Source organism: Octodon degus, unplaced genomic scaffold (genome assembly GCF_000260255.1).
Source record: "Octodon degus isolate 3935 unplaced genomic scaffold, OctDeg1.0 scaffold00048, whole genome shotgun sequence".
In the NCBI taxonomy this organism is placed as follows: Eukaryota; Metazoa; Chordata; class Mammalia; order Rodentia; family Octodontidae; genus Octodon; species Octodon degus.
The window spans coordinates 10,250,134-10,262,657 of NW_004524624.1; the positions used below are offsets into that span (position 1 = coordinate 10,250,134).

General features: G+C 48.0%; 2 protein-coding genes and 1 pseudogene across 8 annotated transcripts in view; 2 read left to right on the forward strand and 1 right to left on the reverse strand.

Moving 5' to 3' along the window:
- Window positions 1-10,593, forward strand: part of Mindy1 (MINDY lysine 48 deubiquitinase 1) — a 12,247-nt gene extending 1,654 nt beyond the window's left edge. For 2 of the 3 annotated variants that reach the window (XM_023716350.1, XM_023716351.1), the window contains exons 3-11: window positions 3,735-4,544; window positions 4,777-4,834; window positions 5,396-5,460; window positions 6,489-6,647; window positions 6,986-7,088; window positions 8,215-8,357; window positions 9,160-9,351; window positions 9,807-9,959; window positions 10,105-10,593. In XM_023716350.1, coding sequence (XP_023572118.1) covers window positions 4,077-4,544; window positions 4,777-4,834; window positions 5,396-5,460; window positions 6,489-6,647; window positions 6,986-7,088; window positions 8,215-8,357; window positions 9,160-9,351; window positions 9,807-9,959; window positions 10,105-10,185 — 1,422 coding nt within the window. In that variant the 5' untranslated portion in view covers window positions 3,735-4,076 and the 3' untranslated portion in view covers window positions 10,186-10,593. Of the gene's footprint in view, window positions 1-2,190; window positions 2,351-3,734; window positions 4,545-4,776; window positions 4,835-5,395; window positions 5,461-6,488; window positions 6,648-6,985; window positions 7,089-8,214; window positions 8,358-9,159; window positions 9,352-9,806; window positions 9,960-10,104 lie in introns of all 3 variants that reach the window. The other variant, XM_023716349.1, reaches the window with a different exon arrangement.
- LOC111817105 lies at window positions 760-868 on the forward strand (annotated as a pseudogene).
- Window positions 10,594-11,356: 763 nt separating the features above from the next.
- Anxa9 (annexin A9) overlaps window positions 11,357-12,524 on the reverse strand; it is a 23,171-nt gene continuing 22,003 nt past the window's right edge. For 4 of the 5 annotated variants that reach the window (XM_023716353.1, XM_023716355.1, XM_004632382.2 and 1 more), the window contains 2 exons: window positions 11,996-12,118; window positions 11,357-11,735 (listed from right to left, as the gene is read on the reverse strand). In XM_023716353.1, coding sequence (XP_023572121.1) covers window positions 11,673-11,735; window positions 11,996-12,118 — 186 coding nt within the window. In that variant the 3' untranslated portion in view covers window positions 11,357-11,672. The remainder of the gene's footprint in view (window positions 11,736-11,995; window positions 12,119-12,524) is intronic. The other variant, XM_023716356.1, reaches the window with a different exon arrangement.

Below are 12,524 nucleotides of genomic sequence, written 5' to 3' on the forward strand. Positions count from 1 at the left end.
CCCTTGTACTTGCCAGGCAAGCGCTTATTCTACTGAGCCATCTCCCCAGCCCCCTTTTCTTTTCTTTCTTTCTTTCTTTTTTTTTTTCTTTTCTCGGAACCGGGGATTGAACTCAAGCCCTTGGACCTTGCGCTTGCGCTTGTGCTTGCCAGGGAAGCGCTTATTCCACTGAGCCATCTCCCTGGCCTCCCCCTTGCCCCCCCAGCCCTGCTTTTCTTAAAGCTTTTTTAAAGTTTCCTACTCTTTGATACCTGCTTCAAGCCTCATACTAAGTGCCATGTGAAAGGGGAGGAAGAAAGGAGGAGATAAGAAAAACTGTGTAGGGGGCTGGGGAGATGGCTCAGAATAAGCGCGACCTGAGTTCAATTCCTGGTTCTGCCAAAAAAAAAAAAAAAAAATGAGAAAAAACTGTGTAGGGCCTGCAGGCAATTTTTGCTGCTTGGAATCTAAATTAATGTAGATGTAATAAATGTAAATGAAATGCAGCTAGCAGAGAAAACAAAAAATTTTTTGAAATAGCTTTGATATGTAGTTCAGGCCGGCCTTTAACTCCAAGCATTCCTCCTGCCTCAGCTTCCCAAATGCTGAAATTATAGACACTGACCACCCTGCCCTGCTCCAAATTATTGCAGATTGTAAGAAAGTATAAAAAAAAAAAAAAAAAGAAAGAAAGAAAGAAGAAGAAGAAGACAGCATTTCTCAGGCAAGGTGGAAACTGTAAAAAAGACAAGATTAGTTTCTTTTTAAAAAAGGATCTTGATCCTTCGGTTCATAAGAGTGACGATTGGGTGTTCATGTCTTACAATGCATGAGATGTGCCTCCCTCAAACCGTGTTACGTACGACGGGGGCACATTACCCGTCTGACATGAAGAAATAAATAAAGAAATAAATTAAAAAAAAAAATTAAAAAAAGGATCTTGCTGCTCAGACTGACCTTGAATTTACTGTCTTCCTGCCTCAAATCTTGAAAATGTTGAGATTACAGGCTTGGGTACCTACCACACCTGGCTGAGGGAATTTCTTTTTTATGTAAACTAGTAATTAGCATTTTCATGTCCCATATAAATAGTTGACAAGAGAGCATTTCTGGCCAGGTGTGGCAAGCACCTGTAGTTCCAGCATTCTGGGTGCTGATGCCAGAGGACTGTGGCCAGTTTCAGGCCAGCCTGGGCTACAGAGCAAGACCCTGTCTCAAAAAAAAAGGAAAAAAGGCCAGTCCAAGTGCAGTGGAGCTTACAACTAATTGAAAAGAAGAAGAGGAGGGGGAGGGAAAGGCTAAACGGAGGAAGAGGAGGGTATTTTTGGGTTCATGCAATTTGGGATAAGAGAATTATCTCAGCTCCAGCTGTCAAGAGACCCTAGCTGGAGTTGTGTGGTGGCACAGGTTTGTAATGTCAGCACTCCGGAGGCTGAAACAGAATTGCTTTGAGTTCTAGACCAGCCTGGGCTACATAGCAAGACTATATTTCTAAAAAAGAAGAAGAAGAGAGAAAAGCTTGCTGGGGGGCCAGAGAGATGGCTCAGTAGAATAAGTGCTTCCCTGGCAAGCGCAAGGGTCTGAGTTCAATCCCTGGTTCTGCCAAAAAAAAAAAAAAAAAGCCAAAAAAAAAAAAAAAAAAGTTTTTTGGGGGAAGGGTCGGGGGAAAAAAAAAGAAGAAAAGCTCGTTGGAAGATTTGAGGGGGGGGGGCAGCCAGATAGTTCAGTGGACTAAAGCACCTGCTTAGGCAGGAGCAGTGACCTGGGGTTTGCTATCCAGCGTATCCCCAGAGCACGCTGAGACCGAGAGGTGATTGAGACTGGCTGTGGTGGCACATGCCTGGAATCCCAGTGCTTGGAGGCTGAAAACAGGAGGATCACATGAGTCTGACCTGTGTAGTGAGACCCTATAGACCCCGTACTAAATACATTAAAAAAAAAAAAAAAAAAGATTTGAGAGTGCTTTTTATGTTCCCCAACCTAAGTTATTTAACAGATCTATTCTTTTTTTTTTTTTTTGTGTGTGTGTTTTGCTCCTTGAATGCCTTCAGGGCACTTTTGCATGGCTGGAGTGTTGTGGGGATTGAACTACAGCAAACTGAGGCTGCCAGCATTGAGGAAGCAGCCACTTAAAGAACTGAGCTAGGGCTGGGCCCCCAGATCTATTCTTTAATTCAAGTCTTTGTAAACCACCACCACCCTACCCTACAGGAAGCCCCTCCCAGGACCTTCTTGCTGTGGTTGGGATTGTGTAAAGTTCAGTAGAACGCTCGCTTTCCTCACGAGGGTGTCATCAGTAGGAGCATGGTCCCACTCTGCATCTCCACTCCACCCCAAGCACTATGAGTTGGTGACCGCTTTCAGCCTTGAGGTGAGGCAAGAGGGGATACCTACCCTTCAGGGCCCTGTGTGTGCTCTGGAGTTCTGGGAAGGGCAGAGGAATTAGCCAACCCCAGCTGCACTATGGGTTAGGCAAGCGCTCTACCACTGAACATCGCAGTCCTCTTTTTGTGACAGGGGTCCTCACAAAGTTACCCTGTTGCCCAAGATGGCCATGAACTTTTGATTTTCCTGATTTAGCCTCTCAAACAGCTGAGGCCTGTGCCACCACGAGTAGCTTAACATTTTCTCCACTCTCTCTTTGAGACACGGTCATATTATGTAGCATGTGCTGGCCTTGAACTCAGCAATCCTGTCTCAGCCTCCCGAGTCCTGGGATTACAGGTGTGCATCACCATGCCTGGCTCTTTGTGTGTTTCTGTTCCTTTCCTACTTCTCTTTTCCACTTCTCCCTCCTCTTAAGGTAGAGAGATTAAAGGCAGTCAGACAGAACCAGGCCCTGGAAGGAGTCAGTGCTGAAGATAAGAAAGCTTTACAACTGTGGCCGCAGGCACAATCATTGAAGGCCAGGCCTCAGGACGGAGATAAAGTGACTATACCTGCATACCTCCCTGAGGGATAAACAATACTGATCGATGTTGTAAATGGGCATCAGTCACCTGGGTGGGTTATCAGGACCTCCTGACTCATCTCTTCCAAAATAGGTCTTTGTTCTTTCCAAGCACACTGTTCTTTAACTTGCTTCTTTATTGGGTCAATATTACTTGAGAACGACTATACTGTAGTCTTCTTGGTTGCCCATAGATTGGTTCTAACCTTCTTCTGCTTCATGATTTTGTGCTCAGCTTGTGATTTTGCTCTATAAAACTTCCTTTGAGTGAGCTCATGGGCTACCCACTTTCCAGGTCCCCTCCTGTCTCTTAGGAGCTGTCTCTCCCTCAATAAAATTTCCTAGTTCTTGTTTTTTTTTTTTAATTTCCTAGTCTTTTTTGTTTGTTTGTTTGTTTGTTTATGTATTTTAGTAAAGGTCTACAGGGTCTCACTATGTAGATCAGACTCATAGTGATTCTCATGTATTCAGCCTCCCAAAGAATTGGGATTACAGGCACGGCGCCACCACACCCAGTTTCTAAATGTGACTTTTTTTTTTTTTTTTTTTTTTTTTTGGTGTGTGTGTGTGGTACCATGGATTGAACTCAGGCCCTTGTGCTTGCCAGGCAAGCGCTTATTCTCCTGAGCTATCTCCCCGGCCCTAATTTCCTAACCTCCATTGTTCCCCATAATTCATTCTTTGATTTTTGGGGAACACAAACTTATCAAACAGCTAGCAGGTTGGGAGTTATCGTAGTTTCCTATATCGTTTGGAGGTCCTCTATCTCTGCGTTTTCCTTGTTCTCTGAAATTATGTTTTACAGGGAAGCTGAGTCCACTTGCAGATTCAACCCTCCGCCCTGTCAAGCCTGGAAGCCCAATCTGCATAGATCCCCTCCAGTCACAGCAAGTTAGTGGTGGAGAGCTCAGCCGTAGTCCTTCTGTGTACACAGTGGGGAAAGGCAGGTGCCGCTCCGAGCTAGGAGTGGCTGTGTAGAACAAGCCAGCCTCCATACCACATTCACTTTCCAAGCCTTTTCCAGGTCTCTGCTTTGCAAACCAATGATCTTGGTGGACAGGGCTCTCCTGTGTATACCTCTGCTGGCCTAGGCAAAGCCCCAGGTCAGGAAGCGCTGTCAGGGATCCTTGTTTGACTGTTTCCCACCATGGAACATGCTCAGTCTGAGCATCTGGGCCCTGATAAGCCCAGAAGTATGGAAGAGGTCACCTGTGAGAACCATGAGGTCCCCTTGGGATCTGAGGAGCAGCCTCAGAACAGGGATGCCAAAAATGCCAATGAGGAGAGAGAGGAGGGAAACCAAAGTGAGTCACAGCCAGGATACCAAACAACACTTCCAGCCCAGAGCGGGGAGAACCTGGAGTGCCCCCCGCCTGAAGCCCATGTGCATCCACCTGGGCCAGTCTGTGGAAAGTCGCTTGAAGTAGAGATGATTGGGGCCTGCTCCGGGCCCCAGGAGCTCCCCCAGTCTCCCAGGGCCAGGCAGCCTGAACCAGACTTCTACTGCGTGAAGTGGATCCCCTGGAAGGGAGCACGGACACCCATCATCACACAGAGTGCGAATGGACCGTGCCCTCTGCTTGCCATCATGAACATCCTTTTCCTCCAGTGGAAGGTAAGAGGCCACCCAGACAGGTGCTGGGAGCTGCAGGGAGTTCTCCTTTCTGAGCCACCACCTTGAGTTTTTCTCAGGCCAGTCAGAATGTTCCAGATTGTTCTCTGTTCTACTCCTGTCTCCTGTTCTCCAGCAACAGGAATGCATTGCAGTACCTCACAGCTGCCTGGCTTCCCCTGGGTTCTGCCATGGTGCTTTGGGAGGTGGCACCCATTGCCCTTTCTATTTGCAGGTGAAGTTGCCTCCCCAGAAGGAAGTGATCACATCCGACGAGCTCATGGCCCACCTCGGTGAGAGACTGGGCCCTGACAAGGAGTTCCCTCAGGGGCACCCAGAGCTGTCCATGCAGCCAGAAGCCCAGACTATGGAGGGCTCTGCATTTGGGGCGATGGCATGGCTGGGAGGGTAAGGGGTTTTATGGGCTGGATAATCAAAAACAAAGGTTAAGGTGTCAGGAATCCAATTATGTTTGTTTTGTTTTGGTACCAGGAAGCAAACTCAAGTCTTCATGCTTGCCAGGCAAGGCTGTGCCACTAAGCTATATCCCTGGCCAGAAATCCTGGTTTTGTTGTTTGTTTTTTCTGTGCTTGGGGCCAAACCTCGGGGCCTTGAGCATGCTAGGCAAGCATTCTACCAGTGAGCTAACTCACCATCCTCTGCCCCTAGCTTCTGTATGAGACCTTGGATGGGCCCTTCACCTTTACAAACCTATTCTAAGGGGTCTGGATTAGACTGTGAGGTCCTCTGCAGTCTGAAAATAGGTGGTGCCATGATATTACTATCACTCTGTGAAAGAGGCCGAGCTTTGGGGCTATTGGTAGGACAGGCTGACAAGGAATCTTGTCTTACAGGGGACTGCCTCCTGTCCATCAAGCCCCAAGAGAAGTCAGAAGGACTTCAGCTTAATTTTCAGCAGGTGAGGCCAGTGCTTTGCGCATAGAGCGGTTTGCAGGTTGGTAAGGGACACTGGAACCACCAAGAGAATTCTTTTACTGCTTCTCAATAAGATTGCTTAAATTGTAACTTGTACTGGAAGAGAAGATGATACTTGGGGCTGGGGAGATGGCTCAGTGGAATAAGAGCTTCCCTGGCAAGTGTAAGGACCTGAGTTCAATCCCCATTTCGGCAAAAAAAAAAAAAAAAAAAAAAGAAAGAAAAAAAAGAAAGAAGATGATATTTTTTTTTTCCTTGCAGTACCAGGGATTGAACTCGGGACCTTACACTTGCCAGGCAAGTGCTTATTCTATGCAGCTATCTCCCTGGCCCCAGATGATATAGTTTTGGTCCTAGCTGGGCATGGTAGTGCATGCCTACACACCCAGCACTTGGAGAGGCTAAAACAGGATTACCAATTCAAACTCAGCCTAGAAGTTGCATGTGGTGGTGCACACCTATAATCCCAGCGCTTGGGAGGCAGAAGCAGGAGGACCCCCATGAGTTCAAGGCCAGCCTGACATGCACGGTGAGACCCTGTCTCAAAAACCAATAAATAAAATGTATTTATTATATTTTAGGGAAGGGTCTACATGTGTTCAGGGTCTCACTACTAGATCAGACTTGTAGTGATCTGCCTGTTTACAGCCTCCCAGGAGCTGAGATTACAGGCATGTGCCACCATGCCCAGTCTCAATTGCTGTCTCAGAGCACCCTGGGGGCAGGGCCAGCACAGCAGGCCCTGAGATCGCAACACACCCTCCCCACCTCCCCACAGGCTCCTGCTTGCAGGTGCTTTAATCCGCTGAGCTATTTGGACAGCCCTAAAATTTAAAAATAAAGGAGTTTTAAAAGGTCTGCAGTTATAAAAGAGGAATGAACTGGCATAAAAGAGAACCAAGGAAAAAAGTAACACGATTAGTGTGTGTTTTTTTTTTTTTAATTTCTGGGGGTGGGAGTGGAGTGTGTAGGGAGAGGAAACTGGGCCATCATTTTTTTTTCTGCCTCCAGAATGTGGACGATGCAATGACGGTGCTGCCTAAGCTGGCCACGGGCCTGGATGTGAACGTGCGGTTCACAGGTGTCTCAGACTTTGAGTACACTCCGGAGTGCAGTGTTTTTGACCTCCTGGGGGTCCCTCTGTACCACGGCTGGCTTGTGGACCCACAGGTGAGGGGAGCTCCAGGCAGACTGGTACAGCTCGGGCTGTGCATGAGGCATTCGGCGAGGTGGGGTTAGAGAAGTAAGAGTTCGATTGGCTGGGAGGGAATAGCTTTGGAGACCATACCTACTTCAGAATTTCTTACTTTTAACCATTCTTTTTGAAACAGCCTCCTAATATATCGCATTATGTGCAAATAGGATCTGTTCTTTAGACATCAAAAATCCAGGGACCTTTGATCATAGTGCTGTAGTCCTTGTGGGCTTGGGTCATTTCCTTCCTTAAAAAAAACAAAAAACAAAGACTCAAATTTTGTTTTGGTCCCACCTACGGTTTCCCCCTGAAGAGTCCTGAGGCCGTGAGTGCAGTTGGGAAACTGAGTTATAACCAGCTGGTGGAGAAGATCATCACCTGCAAACACTCTAGTGACCCCAACCTCGTGACAGAAGGTGAGATCCCTGGCCCCATGGTCTTGAGTGAAGGGAAGGGTTGCAGCTTGGGTTCGACTGGCATCTCCCACCCCAGCCCGCTTGTGCTGCATGCACTAGATCTGAGCCTTGAGGCTGAGCCAAGTGCCCTGCCACTGAGGTACGCCCATAGCCCTAGCAAAGGGACTTCAGGTGGAACTCAGAGGACTTTTGAGGAACCCTCCCATCCATGATTTTGTTTTTGTTTTTGATGGTGCTGCAGGTGGAATCCAAGGCCTCATGCCCGCGGGGCAGATGCTCTGCTCCTGAACCACAGTCCTCTTTTCTCACTACATCATAGGATTTATTTTATTGAGACAAGGAAGTTCTCACTGTGTAATTCAGACTGGTCTTGAGTACACTTTGGATCCTAGGCTGGCCTTGATCTCAAAGTGATCCTCCTGCCTCAGTATCCCAAGTGCAGTACTGGGATTATAGGTGTGAGCTACCATGCCAGGCCCATCATGGATGTTTCTTTTCTTTTTTATGTATTTAGTACAGGGTCTACGTCTCACTACACAGATTGGACTCGTAGTTATTCTCCTGTTTTCAGTGCGCAAGCACTGGGATTACAGGTGCGTTTCACCACGCCCTGTCTCAATCACTGTCTCAGCATGCCCCAGGGGAGGGGCCGGCCAGGGATCAGACCCTGGTCCTTGAATCTGCCTAAGCAGGTGCTTTAATCTGCTGAGCTATCTGGCCAGCCTTTTTTTTTTTTTTAATTTTTAAAAATCTTTTTCCTTTTTTTTTTTTTTTCCAGTACCAGGGATTGATCTCAGGCCCTTGCGCTTGCCAGGGAACCATTTATTCCACTGAGCTATCTCCCAGCCCACTTTTTACTTATTTATTTGGTACTGGGTCTTGCTATATAACTCAGACTTGTAGTGATCCTCCTGTCTCAGCCTCCCCAGCACTGGGATTACAGGTGTACACAGCCACACACAGTTTTCTGGGCCAGCACAGCATGTACAGTGTTCCCAGGCCGGCACAGCATACGGTACCAGGGATCAAACCCAGGTCCTTGAGCTTAGACTGCTGAGCTATGTCCCCATCCCATGGACTTTTGGACTGAAGCCAAGTTTCCTGTCTCATGCCTTCTGTCTGGTAGGCCTGATTGCAGAGCAGTTCCTAGAGACCACCGCGGCCCAGCTGACCTACCACGGCCTGTGTGAGCTTACTGCAGCTGCCAAGGAGGATGAACTTAGTGTCTTTTTCCGGAACAACCACTTTAGCACTATGACTAAGCACAAGGTAATGAGGATTTGGAAGGGGCAGGCTGGAGAGCTGTTGTTTCCCTATACCTTTTTCTCCTGGGTCAAAGCGTCAGCCAGGACAAGGCAGGTTAATCTGTGGGTACAACTGACCTTAAAATCTTTTGGCTTCCCATGACAAATGTTTATTTCTCATTCATGCTTCATTCCACTGCAGATGGGTAATGCTGTTACCCATACCATCTTCCCGCTGGGACTTAGGCTGACAAAGAGGCTTTATTTAGGAGACATGGGGGAGAAAACTGGTTACTCTGCATTCACTCTTAGCTCTTCTGCCTAGAAATGACTCCTGTCATTTTTGTTCACATAGAAATGGTCATAGCAAGCCACACAGGATAAGCCTGCCATCAGCAGAACAGGAAAGGAGAATCCTCTCTCAGAAAGGAGAAGTGGGACTTTTGAAGAGCACTAGAGTCTTCCAGAGTTAGAAATGCCCAAAGCTCTCTAGGAACTCATAGAGGACGGTGATGCCTCTGGTCCTCAAGGGCTTAGCCCCATTGCTATCAGCAAGCTGAGAGAATCAGGGGGAATAGGGTAGGAGCAGGATCGTGGGTGGCACCTCACCCCTGAGGACCCCACACTTAACTAAAATAATACTGCACTGTCGCCCACTCCGGTAGCCCTCTCTGTCCCCAGCCACACACATTTATGAAAGGGCTCAAGTTTTAGCTGGCACATCAGGTGTTTCAGAGGTCTCTAGCTGTGTGTCTCAGATGGTGGAGGGCAGTAAGCCTCCCTCACGTCACCTGTCCCACCATTGGGCTCTGACCTTTGCTTTGCAGAGTCACTTGTACCTACTGGTCACAGACCAAGGTTTTCTACAGGAGGAGCAGGTGGTATGGGAGAGTCTGCACAGTGTGGATGGAGACAGCTGCTTCTGCGACTCTGACTTCCATCTCAGCCATTCCCTGGGCAAGGCACCCGGAGCAGAAGGTGGGGATGGCTCTCCAGAAAAGCAGCTGCAGGTAGACCAGGTGTGTGTGGCCTTTGGGAAAGGTGTAGAGATCCCATTGGCCTCAGAGCTTTGGGCTGTAAGTGAACTGCATGTGTTTTATGATCTGGGGGCCATGACATCTAACATCCATGCTCCTTCACTCTCTGTTCCCTGTGGCCCATCTCCTCACTTGGTATGTATTTTCTGGCACCACAGAGAATACATTGGCTCTGTGTTTTGCTCTGAGGGAGAAGGAACTGGAGAATTCAAAAGAAAATCTGGTTTGCACACCTAGCCTGACGACTCTCAGTCCACCCAGGCCCTGTTTGCATTGCCTTGTAATTCATTGCTTGTTTTTATTTATTTATTGAGATAGGGTATCACTATATAGCCCAGGCTGGCCTGAAACTCAAGGGGAACCTCCTGCCTCAGCCTCCCTGGTGCTGGTATTGCAGGTGTTGCCCTTCTATACCTTTTAACTTTTGTTCTTTCCAGGACTACCTGATTGCCTTGTCCCTGCAGCAGCAGCAGCAGCCACAAGGCTCACTGGGCTTGACTGACCTGGAGCTGGCACAGCAGCTTCAGCAGGAGGAGTATCAACAGCAGCAAGCAGTCCATCCTGTGCAGACACGGGCCCCGCTGCCACAGGTGAGCCCCGTGTTCCTCCCTTTGCAGGCCTTCCTCTGGCACCCCTTTTTATCCTTCTTTCCCCCACTGTCCCTAATCCTGGTCTTCTCTAGAACCTTGTGCCTTTCCAAAGATGCTGAGTGACCAGTTGTTAAATCTCATATAGGGCAGAGGAGCCACCTCTGGACGGCCAGCTGGGGAGCGGCGGCAGAGGCCAAAGCACCAGACAGACTGTGTTCTTCTGTAGCTCTACCCCTTCGTTCAGAAGCTGTGGTTGGTTGGTTTGCTTTTCCACCTCGGCCCCTGAGATACACAGGGTAACTTATTTATGGACTGCGGGAGTCAGGGCAGGCAAGGACGGACTCAGCAACATCCTGGCCCTCATGTGATGCTGCTGCTACTGCTGCCTTCTCTTCCTCCCATCCTGGGATGATGGGGTGAAGATTTCCCCCAAATAGTCTCCAGAACACACAGACTCAGGTTCCAGGCGAGGTCCCTCTCTGGAATGCAGAGCTCTACTACTTCCTGTCTCACACTGCCTGGGGGCTCCTGGCTACTGCAGGCCTTTTTCCATTTGTTTCAGAGTTTGATTTGGGTTTCTATCTGTTATTTGTAATACCTGCCTAAGGTCTGGAAATAAAACCTCTTTACTGACTTCTGTTGTTTGTTTCACCCTGTGGCAATGGGGTTGGGTATTAGTCCTGATTGTGGAATGCTGAAACTGGGAGGAGTGGTTTCTAATCAAGCCCAGCAAGGGGAACCATGTTTTGTTTTCTTCTCTTGTTTATATTTTTGTTTTGGGTCTAGCTGCATATTCCAGGCTGGTCTTAAACTCCTGCTTCAGCCTCCCAAGTGCTGGTATTATAGGCATGTGCCACCATGCCTAGCTTTTTTTGTTTATATTTTTCATAGATGTCTTAAAGTAAATCCTGTCCCAAAGAGAAGCAGGTTTCCATATCCTTCAGTGGACAGATAAATTGGGCAAGTTACCAGGATTTCCCAGATTGGGGAGGGTTGTTTGACACTCTACTATCTTCCCAGTTCAAATGGATGGTCTTTTGCTACCTCTCACCATTTCTGCCCTTATTCAGGTAGCTGTTTTTCAATTATTTTGTCTGAAATTTCCTGGGAAAAGAGGGTAATGACCAGGAGGAATCCCCTGGGCCAGAGTATGTTGACAATCGTGTTTTTTTGCGGAACCCGGGGTTGAACTCAGGCCCTGGCACTTGCCAGGGAAGCGCTTATTCCATTGAGCCATCTCCCCGGCCCCTGTATGTTGACAACTGTAGCACTGAGAAAAAACAGGATTCCTATTGAACAGCTAAGTGTACATCAAAGGTGCACCAAATCAAGGCCTCTTCCTGGTCCATGTCCTGTTCCACCCAAACTTCAAATCAGGGCACACAAACAACAGTAGGGAGGTTTGCCAAATGAATTCAAGTACCAGTGAGGGTCTGGCCAGAATCTGAGAGGATGAGCAGGACAGAAACTATCAAAGGTGTCCCATTACCACACATCTGAGGTGGAGCAAGAGGACTCAGGTACAGACATCATTTTGAGATGAGGGGAATTAAGTAATTGAAAAGAAATGCAGAATGCTAGCCTCAACAAGGAGCTGAGGCAGGTGGTGCCCCACACAGGGCTATCCTATCCAGAGCTGAGCTGATCTTGAAGGCTTAGCCAAACAGGGATTCACAGCTTCTTAGATGTTGTGTGAGTGGGAAGACGGAGGTCTCAAAGATCTTCAGCTCTGCACAGGGCGAGCAGAGCCTGCCTGCAGTCTCCTTTCACTGCATCCTGCAGACAAAGGACTGAGCATTAGTAAGACCCTGGAGTCAGTGCTGCAGCACTCTGATTCCTTCCTCACGCTGGTCCACAGCTCACTCAGGGCAGGGTCCTCCCTGGTGCTTGGAGTTCAGCACTCAGGGAACCAAACAAATGCTGCTCACAGGCTGAGCATATGAGCATGTGCTCAGTGGTGGGCAGGTGGGGGCTCATGGGTGGGAGCAGGGGGTGAAGCTCTCGGGGCACCAGGCCAAGGACTGGCCAAGTTTCACCTGGAGAGAAGAATAGAGGGACTTCCCAAATTTCTTCTTGAACTCAGCTCGGATGCTTAGAAGATCAATCTCGCATCTAGAGATGAGGATGCGCATCAAGACTTGGTAATTGGGCTCAGGTTGCTGGTATAGAAAGAGAGAGATGGGGGAAATACTTAGTAAGATTTTCATTAGAAGTGAGTTGCCTGGCGATTTAGTGTAGGAAGTGAGGGCAAAGGAAGAAAAAAAAAAAAAAAGAAAAAATGAAACTATTCTGGGCAATAGTTATTTTTGCCTATCCCTCCTCCTAAGATGACCCAGCAAGTCTGGGTATAGTGGTGCACTCCTGTAATGCCAGTGCTGGGGAAGCTGAAAACGAGGTGCACTACGAATCCGAGCTACATAGTGAGACCCTGTACCAAAAACATTAAAAAAAAAAAAAAAAAAAAAGCAGTTTGCACAACAGAAAAGATCAGTCCCTGAGGAAGGAGTTTGAATATTTCTCTCATTTTTTCCTCACGTCTTCCTTCATCCTGCCACAAGCTCAACA